This window comes from Aulonocara stuartgranti (assembly GCF_965226115.1).
Source record: "Aulonocara stuartgranti genome assembly, chromosome: 14".
Lineage (NCBI taxonomy): Eukaryota > Metazoa > Chordata > Actinopteri > Cichliformes > Cichlidae > Aulonocara > Aulonocara stuartgranti.
The window spans coordinates 11,944,187-11,954,452 of record NC_138950.1 but is presented as its reverse complement, the minus strand read 5'-3'; the positions used below and the strand labels follow the sequence as shown (position 1 = coordinate 11,954,452).

The window sequence follows — 10,266 nt, the reverse complement described above, 5'->3', positions numbered from 1 at the left end:
GAAGAAGCTTAAGATTCATATTCCCAGAATGGAGTTAGCTTTAAGCGCAAACCTGTTCAGTAAAGACAAAAAAAGGATTAGTGGTCTGTCCAGGGATTGGCAGCAGCTTTTCTGCAACCTTATTACATTATTATCAACATAGGGCAGTCTTGCCAGGTGGGGCCACTGGGTGGGGATCCGGATAAGGCAACATTTTTCCGATTTTCTATTATCTATTGTTCAGTATTTCATTTGTTTTATCTTCAGAGATGCTCTTCTGATTACCTTCGTTGTAATGAGTGGAAGTTAAGTTACTGTTGCCTTTCTATCAGCTGAAAGCAGTGTGACCATTCTCCTCTGACCTCTGGCATTAACAAGGCATTTTTGCTCACAGAACTGTTGCTCAGTGGATATTCTCTTGTTTTGAGACCATTCTCTATAGACTCTAGGGGTGGTGGTGTGGGGAAATCCCAGCATAAGGCAGTTTCTGAGGTATGCAAACCAGGCTGTCATACACTAACAACTATGCGACATTGAATATCACGTAAATCACTTTTCTTCCCCATTCTGGGCTGTATTATTGAAAAAATTATATTAATTATATTCTTGAATTAACAACTGGTAAAAATGAAGCAAAATTATAAGCCTGTTGGTAAGTGTCTATATTTATAAAACATTTATTATTTAGCTGATGCTTATATTATATAGAAATAATACCAATATAGCAAGTCTTGCATTATAAGCGATGTGCATTATATGATATTGTAATATATATTATTTGACGGCAAATGTTATCAACAAAAACATTATTAGCTTTGGATATGGTCGGACTATTTTCTAAGGCGGATGTGTCAGACTCGGCTGTAGTGTTTCCGGTGTTGATGAATACCCTGCTCGGTTAAAAAAAACGCGCTGGGGTAGGAGTCACCTCGTCGGGAGTATTGTCTGCTCAGTAAATACCCTTCACAGTGTAGCGTAAAACAGCGCTCATTTGATTGCTTTCTCGTTTTTCTTTTTGCCTCGACCACTCGCAGGCGCTCGGGGCCTAATCACCAGCAGGCGTTAAAGAATCCTGGAAACAGCGAACTGTTAGCTTGAGTTAGCAGCGATGTCGGGTGTTGTGCGAGGCCCCGCTGGGAACAACGACTGCCGAATTTACGTGGGAAACCTCCCGCCAGATATACGCACAAAAGATGTGGAAGACGTGTTCTACAAGTATGGGACGATTCGAGATATCGACTTGAAGAACCGGAGAGGGGGACCCCCGTTCGCCTTTATTGAATTCGAAGACCCCAGGTAAGACGCTAACGGTTAGCCGCGCCAGGCCCGATGCGGTCCCATTGTGTTGCTAACAAACTCGTGTGTGTGCTAACGCGTTGCTTAGTGCTCAGACTATTTCCTGGATGTTTTTTTTCTGTTATTCCCGTAATTAAATTTGGTATGTGTGTGCGCGCGTGCTACTTTCGCTTTCGACTTGGTTTGCATACGCCTGTGTCCCGTTTTTCCTGCGCTGAAGCTTGGTGCCTTTGTGGTATTGATGTCCATGTTGCTGGAGATTAATACACCCGCTTCACTTCTTCGCTGCAGACGACTTGCGTCAAAGCACTCGCAGCTTTACGCTTTGCTACATGTTAATTTGGTCAATCGTTATATTTCTTTCATGAAACAAAAGTTTCATGAGACTAAAATGCTGCAGTTGCATTTGCAAAGCGGATTAGTAGACGTTAAGTAATAAAGCTAGCCGCTAACATGGCTGCTTGCGTGTTGCAAGCCTGTTCGTTCGTGCATTTGTTTATGTCTAAGGCGAAACTGTTTTATTTAATAGGGACGCTGATGATGCCGTCTATGGACGTGATGGATACGACTACGACGGCTACAGACTGCGAGTGGAGTTTCCTCGGAGCGGCAGGGGATCCAGAGGAGGGTTTGGGATCGGAGGAGCGCCCAGAGGCAGATATGGACCCCCTTCCAGACGATCTGAGTACAGAGTCGTTGTGTCAGGTAAACAAACCAAAAATATGCAATGCCAGGCAGTTATTTGTCTGTCTGAAGGGGGGGGGGCTTATTTTATTTTTATTTTTATGATTATAGTGAGTGTAGTTTTTGAGAGACATGAAAGTTTTTGTGTTTATGTTATGGAAACAAAATCTCCTGTAGAGTGTTTCAGCGGTTTTAAGACTGTCTTTGAATGCATTTGCCTATGCAAACTTGCTGTTGCACAACCACAATGAGCCTTTGGGCAGTGACTGCATGTAAGCACAATCTACCTGGATAGAGTTAAGATGGGGACAAAATTATGTATTGCTGTTGTTTCTGGCCATTTGATAACTTCAAGTGGTTAAATATTTTTCTCACACACATGGTGATTTCCCTTTGTCAGTTTTGTTTATATAGCACGTTACACATCAACTGGATGTGCTTAACTACAAGTTAAAAATAAATTGCATAGCTCTACAGTGATTTAATGCAAGAAAACCTCAAAAAACAACAGAAATTTACAAGGGAATAAGACTACATTTCAAACACACAGTTAAGTGTAAACCACTCAGAATAAAAAGTTTTTGGATGTAGACACAGTTGAACTTGACCTCAGGACAGCTGGCGGCTTTGTTGCAAAAAACAGGACAACAATAACTGAAGGCACCCTCAGCATCATTGGGTCTAATTTTATGAACATTTAAAAGATCTGCACCTGATTACCTGAAACTTCTAACTGGGTTATAGACACTAAGCCAGTCAGACATACTGATGGGCCAAACGGTTAAATGTTTGTGAAAGATTTTAAAGGTAGTTATGTATTGAACTGGGAGCCAGTGACGTGACTTCATGATTGGGGTAGTAAATTCATATTTCTGTGTATGTGTTAGGTAGCCCGTTGTGGTAAAAATGTTTTAGATATAAGAAAACTTCAAAAACTCCTAAGGATAAATGTGATTTTCTTTATTGGTGGCAGCCACTGATATCTACATCTAGGGCTTCGATAATACTGACGGTCGAGTAATCATTCCTGTAATACTGCTTTGAAGTATAACAAGAAGGGGGTGGATTGTGATGTAAATTCTCAGTGGACAAGTTGACAGTCACAAAAAGCAGACATCAGAGAGCTGTTATTTTTATCGAGTAGATCTGGCCATAGAGTAAAATTTCCCTTAATCTGTATAAAAAGAAAACAGTCTCATGGTAGTTGGCTGCAGTGCACACTAAATATGTAAAAGTATTCAGAACCAGTACATTTTTAAATAAAATATGTCTTTTACTTATTAATGCACCAGCAAATCTTAGTGTATCTTGGTGTTAAATGACTAAATCTGAAACAGACCAGCTCTGGGGCTCTTAAACATTCATCCTTGTGTGCATAAACACAGCTGGAGGGTTCACTGTGTGTGTTGACGTAATGTTGGTGTTTTTCAGGGCTCCCTCAGAGCGGCAGCTGGCAGGACCTGAAGGACCACATGCGTGAGGCAGGCGACGTGTGCTACGCCGACGTTTACAGAGACGGGACTGGAGTGGTAGAATTTGTGCGCAAAGAAGACATGACCTATGCCGTTCGCAAGCTGGACAACACCAAATTCCGCTCCCATGAGGTATGTGTATGATTTTTAGCATCATGGATGATTGTTCTATGCTTTGCTGTGCTGAGGTGAGTACGTCAGGAAATGTGACGTGTCGAGAACAACAGCCAGCCCTTAATTCCATCTGTGGCATTTCCACCGTAGGCAGGAATGTATGCCTTTTCAATGTCAAGTTCTCTTGTGTCCGCCAGGGAGAGACTGCTTACATTCGTGTGAAATTAGACGGTCCCCGCAGCCCAAGTTATGGAAGATCACGCTCTCGCAGCCGTGGCAGCCGGAGCAGGAGCCGCAGTCGGAGCGCCAGCCGCAGTCGCAGCAATTCCCGTGGTCGTGGCAGAGGATCTCCCCGCTACTCACCCCGTCACAGCCGCTCTCGCTCCCGTTCCTAAGCTTTTCTGCCGTCGATGTTTTGCTCCTTTTGATGTATACCCTCCTGTTTTTACCTCCTATGAGTTTCTCCAGATGTCAGCTATTGATTTTAATTTCTCCCCCCCCCCCTTTTTCTTGTCCTGGTGTCCTTGTGGATGATCTTGGTATGTAGTTGTACCACCCCCACCCGTGCTTCAACCCTTCCCTCTGTCTCCTGCAGCTTTGTCCCTTCTTCTCCCCCCCTCCCTCCCACTCCCCTCTCTCTCCACCTCTCGCTCCCTTTTTTCTGTCCTAAAGTTTTGCAAAAGTAGAAGTTGTGCTGTGTCGAACTTCAAAAATGTTGAGTTGTTTATAACCTTCACTCAATGTTTTTGCAAGTACTGAAAATTTAAAGTTTTGTTTTTGGTTTTGTTTTGTTTTTTTCTTATATATTAAAAAAAAAAAAGCTTCTCATTGGATATGTGGGGTGGGCTGTTTGAAAGGGGAGCCCGATGCTTAACTGTATTTTACCCTTGTGTCTTCCTTTAGACATCTGAAGAGAAGGATTAAAGTGATTTGGAATAAAACCATTGTGGAGAACATTTCATTTGTATGGTCAGGATAGGACATCTAGGAGCAATCAGGTCGAGGCAATGGTACGCTTCATATTCCATAAATTGAACGTTTCTGATCGGTTGCTGTATCATGCATGTCATTTTAACAAAGCCACGTACTGTACTTTGTTATATATACAGTTTTTAACATGCTACTTCTGACCTGTGACAGAATAAGCAGTCCTAAATCAAGTGTTGTGATGTAAGTGTAACATCTTTGCTGTCAAATGTGGGGGAAAAAAGTGAATTCACTACTTTGATGCAAAGTGTCTCACTTAAATATCCTCATTGCTTTAAATGTTTTCAGGGAGTGATTGTTTTTGTGCTCAGTGGCATTTAAAAATCTGAATCTGACATGAGTGCTTCAACATGGCTTAAAAAAAAACAAAAAAATAGGCCCCCAAATCTTGACATTTTATTCTAACGGTCTGCCTCTGATTTTCTTCCTGGTATTTCAAGGTTTTGATTGGAGGAGTGGCTCAGTGGATCCCAATCCTTGGAGCTGGATGAGTGGATCGATTAGGGAAGGGATAGGCAAGGATGGATGCTCGGAACGGGATCAGTTTTCCAGGATTCAGATGAGTTGATATCAGAACTTAAAAAAAAAAACAAAGAAAAAAACAAACAAATGGGAGTCTCAGAACATTTTTTTTATTATTAGGCCCCCATCCTGCCTATCTTTTAAAGGTTTTCAGGGATAATGGCTTTATTAGAAGAAAACGAAACTGAGGACCAGGAAGTTGGATCAAAGGATGGAGTCGTAGATGCCTGGTATGAAGGAATTAAAATTGGGGAGGTTGGGAAAGGGGTTTCACATGGGTGTAGTTTGTATGTTTTTAATTTTGCTTAATCTTTTTTTTCTTCCTCTTAGCATTTTCAATAAAACACTTTGAAACAAGGACATTTAGTTTGTCTTTATTTCCAACGTAAACCCAAGCACGAATTCTTTACCATTAATAAAATAAACCTGTTTGATCTCCCTCATTACATTTACGTTTGTAACCAAACCAACTAAGGATAACCATGGAGTTAGGAAACAAAGGAAGAGCAGCAGCTGTGGACATGAAACACCACCACAGCAGCCTGCCCGTGTTCATTATTCAAAGCTCTCGTGTCCCTCAGCTGTGACGGTGACTGATGAAAGGGCCTTTTACGCACAGCCGAGTGATGCCTGCCGTGCGCCGTGGTCTCGTTTCCTTTTAGCCCACAGTCGGTGGTGTATACCGTGAATGATGCATTGTGGGATGAAATAAGATGCCGGCAGACAGGAGCTGGAGAAAAACGCTTGCAACACACGGGGAAGCTGCTGCCCAGCCAATGGCAGGGTTCAGCATACAGCAGAGGGGCGGGGAGCTGCTGGAGCACAGCGGAGAGCCAACCTACCTACATGCTTATTGTGTAAATCTTTAAAAAGCAATTACCCGCAGCATCATCCTAACCTTACCCACCGGCTGGGTGAAATAGGCTACTTATTTTTGGAAAGGAGTGTTTTCAGGTGGCTCGAGAAAAGGTGGGTTGCATATTTTTCATAATCTGAGGGGGGAAAAAGACTGACTCTCATGTCTTGACATATTTCTGATTCGAGTTATTTTTCTTGTTCTTATATGATGATCTGCTCCTGTATGCCTCTTTGCATTTTGAATGATTGGATATGTAGGTTGTATTGGCGTATTTTGGCGGATTCTATATTTGAGTGGGCATATTTTGATACTTTTGCCCTCCTGATGCACAAGCTGCTTTAATCCGAAAGTGATTTTTGCCAAGTAATTTAACTCCACCTGTATCAAGTTTCGCACTCAATCTTTGCAAACGCTCAAGTCAACGTCTGATCAAACATATAGGCACAAATACACAGCCACGAGTTGTAGATTCAGATGAGTGGGATTGGTGGGAAACGCTTTGCCAAATGGCCAGTTTTCTGCTTGTGGTGTTTGCGATGATCCGGGCTGGCCTAAACCGTCCCCATCACCACGTGCGGTGTTCATTTTCAGTGCAGTACGTGCGTGAACGTGCTCCCTTCTTCCTCCGCAGACATCCTCAACCATGACTGACAGGAAAGCTGTGATCAAGAACGCAGACATGTCCGAGGACATGCAGCAGGACGCGGTGGACTGTGCCACCCAGGCCATGGAGAAGTACAACATAGAGAAGGACATTGCAGCCTACATCAAGAAGGTGAGACAGGAGGGGGTGCTTGGATGGATCCAAGCAGAGCTCTCACCGACAGAGCATGATCAGCAAATTGAGACACTAACACATTCTCACATCTATTTTTGCCCAGCGTGGAGATGAGACACGTGATCAAAGACATAGTCAGGGTTTTCTTTTTATTTGGCACGTTTAAAAATCCTTCCTCCAAAGCAGGGGCGTTTCCAGGATTTTTAGAATTTGGTGAAACATGGCACAGTTAGAAGTGGCAACACAAGAGCATGAAGACTGTATGGCAGTCACTGACTTCTTACTTAAAGGCATAATCGTACTTGAGTACTAATACAAAAGTTTTTGTCACTATGCACAAACCTATACAGTTTGTACATACAATCATTGATTCATTAATGTGTGTTTTACTTTAATGTGTCAACTGGACATGATTTTAATTGGTCAACTGGCTTCAACTTAACTTATAGGACATCAGTAGATTAAAATAAGCAAAAATAAGTTATTAAAGATTTAAAATGAATGGTTTGAAGTATAACATTTGAATCCAGAATATACTGGAGGGGAAAGGGGCTAATAGAAATGCATTAAAACTGATGGTAAATAAGTTATGTGTCCTTGGTCCTTTCCACTCTAGCCCATTGGTAATGTTTGTAAGGCCCCCTCTGCACATGCTCTTACACGAAATTACATAAACTAGAATAAAAAAAGCTTTTGATTTGTTTGTTTTTATGTGCATCAATTTCCCAATACAAGAGTGGAACTCAAACCTTTATAGAGTGCTTTAAGAAGAAGTACAAAAACTTCAAACTGTTGGCTGCTAATGCACAAAGTAACAAGAAAAAGGAAAGCAATAGTAGTAATAATGTTTTTCTTATGAAAAGCCTGGCTAAGCAGGTTTTTGTGTGCTTTTGCAAGTCTGTTTCTAGTTCTCATACACACTTGCCTGCAGCATATTGGCATGAACGTTAAACTTGTTTAAATAAATGATCTAAATAACAAATTAGTGCTTACAGATTATCAACTATTTTTGCATTTCCCGCTGCAGATCATACAACTCCCATGTTCCTGCTGAGGACCACAGTGTGGAGACAGTTATCCAGTTTATTGAATAGCTTTAACTGAAACTAAAACTGGTTTGATATAGAAAAAAGCAGGGATTAAATGTGCTATAATGTCATTGTAACTAATAATATTTTAATTAGTCCTTCAGGAAAATTAAGGTTGGGCATGACCTCTATACAATATAAATCCATCCAATCCATATAAAGTAACTTGGACCCTGATTGCTGTCGTCCTCTTGACTCTTTTCAGGAGTTTGACAAGAAGTACAACCCCACTTGGCACTGCATTGTCGGGAGGAACTTCGGCAGCTACGTCACCCACGAGACAAAGCATTTCATTTACTTTTATCTGGGCCAGGTGGCCATCTTGCTCTTCAAGTCAGGCTGAGAAGTTTCTGATGGGTATTGAGGAGTTTTTCTCCCTGAACCTAAATCGGAAATGCACTGGTGGCTGATGTCTCCCATACACTAATAACGACATACCATAACGATGCAAAACCGGCCATGCGCAATTGCATGGACTATACACTATTTAATATGTATGTTACAGTAAGTTTACTTTTTGATAGTTGCCATTTGAATGCAACGGAAGTAGTTTTTGTTGATGCTGTTAAATTCTAGGTTGTAAAAGATTTCAATGTGGCCCTTGATTTTACGTGAAAGGAAAGCTGTAGAATGTAGTGGTGCATCCGCTTTCCTTCTCAAGTGGCATTGCCAGACCCCGTTACGAGACAATGTTGATTTTGGTGGTAAAACCATCCCGCGTGCACCGGTTTAGCAAATCATCGTCCACATTAACCTGTGATCATATAAAGAAAACAAATAATGGGGTTTGTTATCTCTGCTGCCAATTTCCAAGGAATTATGTTGCTTGAAGATGCACGCCATTCAGTATCTCCACTGTTTTCAATTGGGATTTAAGACAGACCCACAGCAGAAGTGAAATTATTGCAGCCGTGTTCAGAAAAGATGTCACATTTTGGACCCAACACAAGTCAGTGCAATCATTTGCAGGGATTTTCAGTTCGAACGCTCTTAAATTTTCACTGTGAAGAACGATGGGGGCCGATAAGCCTCCCATACACAGACCTTAACCTGTAATGTACGACTTGTAACACTAGAGACTGGCTACCCAAATTTCCCATCTCAACTACTCGGACTCGAGTCTTATAATCCTGTGTTCCTGCATGTTTTACCACAGATTATTTAAACGTTATATAGGAGACAAACAGAAGCTCTTCTTGGACACTTTTGTGTGTTTTATTATTATTTTTGTTAAACCTTTGAGTTTGTGAATAATGGCCTGGGCTAAGTGTGTCTTGTCCCAGTAATTGCTATAAAGCAGCATTAGGACAATGTTTAGATGAAGCATCTGCAGCCGACTCCACCAAGGCTACCAACGCCCATGTGTTTCAGGTTGTGACGTCTTTTGTGGCTACCTTTTTAAGTTGCATCCCCCCCACAATGCCTTTAGTTCTGCATTGCCAGTGTACTGCCAGACATGAGGTAAGGACAAAGCATTCAGAGTTGGGACTTTTCAAAGCAACAAGAAGCAGGCTTCCTCTTGTCTATCTCAGATTTTTGGCTTTTCGTTTTGTAATGTCTGCATAACTAGTTTGAAATGGCGATGCACAGTGTTTGCGTTCTGATTAAATATGTTGTCTGTGAGGACAGATTTGAGGGTTTTCGTGCACAGAGCCAGATGACAGATAAAGGCCGAATGTTTCTCAGATGTTCCCTCCTTTATGTGAGCTACGTGTGAAATGTGTATCTCAAGTGTTAGCTTGGTTTGACATCGTTTCTCTCTAAGTTTTTTTTCTTTCTTTTTTGAGGGACGTCTTCCTAACTATTGTCAATGTAAACTGATTTAGTATTGTTTTCCTCTGGCATGTATTTTTGCTGTGTATATGTAGGAGCCGTTCCAATGCTGTTAAATTTGCACAAAACGTGTGCCTGTCATTGCTCTCAAATGTAACTGGCTTGAGTACAATTGCACTTCATCAGAAATAAATACAGTAGGTTGCTACAGAACCAAAACCATGTAACTCGATAAAATAAAATGTTGACTTATTACACTGTGGTCTTTCATTCTGTCCCTCTGAGGCAAATCTGAGCTTCAACAGTGTTTTTTGTACCCGTGCATGCGAGTGTCTGACTTTAAATCTGTTGGTGTTCACAGTATTTTTTATTTTTAAACTTGAGGGTGACTTACCAGGCTGCATTTTTAAAGCAAAATGATACTCCTGATGATACCTCGGTACCAACTGAGTGCCATTTAAATGCCACAGGTTACCTAAGTATTGTTGCTGACCATGTCCGTCCCTTTCAGCATGAGCATGACACTGATTTCACTGTACTAAAACGGGCTCGGCACTCTCCAGGTCTTAATCCAACAGAGCATCTTTGGAATGTGGTGGAACGCGCGATTCTCATCGTGAATGTGCAGCTGACAAATGTGTGATACCGTCATGTCAATATGGACCAAAATGTTCCAGGAATCTTTCCAGCACCTTGAATGAAATGGCTGATGGG

General features: G+C 41.6%; 2 protein-coding genes across 2 annotated transcripts; both read left to right on the top strand.

Annotated features, from left to right (window-relative positions):
* Positions 1–841: 841 nt before the first annotated feature.
* Positions 842–5,411, top strand: srsf1a (serine and arginine rich splicing factor 1a). Its single transcript, XM_082502562.1, has 4 exons — positions 842–1,275; positions 1,805–1,980; positions 3,391–3,563; positions 3,743–5,411. Exons 1-4 carry the CDS (start codon positions 1,088–1,090, stop codon positions 3,938–3,940), a joined length of 735 nt encoding a protein of 244 aa, XP_082358688.1. The 5' UTR covers positions 842–1,087; the 3' UTR covers positions 3,941–5,411.
* Positions 5,412–5,784: 373 nt separating this feature from the next.
* Positions 5,785–9,807, top strand: dynll2a (dynein, light chain, LC8-type 2a). Its single transcript, XM_082502563.1, has 3 exons — positions 5,785–6,023; positions 6,545–6,688; positions 7,985–9,807. The coding sequence occupies exons 2-3, from the start codon at positions 6,557–6,559 to the stop codon at positions 8,120–8,122; spliced, it is 270 nt and encodes an 89-aa protein (XP_082358689.1). The 5' UTR covers positions 5,785–6,023; positions 6,545–6,556; the 3' UTR covers positions 8,123–9,807.
* The last annotated feature ends 459 nt before the right edge of the window (positions 9,808–10,266 follow it).

Excerpts from the sequence above, each read along its gene's own strand:
- srsf1a (XM_082502562.1), top strand. The coding sequence starts at position 1,088 with ATGTCGGGTGTTGTGCGAGGCCCCGCTGGGAACAACGACTGCCGAATT. Across the intron at positions 1,981-3,390 it reads GTACAGAGTCGTTGTGTCAG|GGCTCCCTCAGAGCGGCAGC; the intron begins GTAAACAAACCA and ends GGTGTTTTTCAG. Across the intron at positions 3,564-3,742 it reads CCAAATTCCGCTCCCATGAG|GGAGAGACTGCTTACATTCG; the intron begins GTATGTGTATGA and ends TGTGTCCGCCAG.
- dynll2a (XM_082502563.1), top strand. The coding sequence starts at position 6,557 with ATGACTGACAGGAAAGCTGTGATCAAGAACGCAGACATGTCCGAGGAC. Across the intron at positions 6,689-7,984 it reads TTGCAGCCTACATCAAGAAG|GAGTTTGACAAGAAGTACAA; the intron begins GTGAGACAGGAG and ends GACTCTTTTCAG.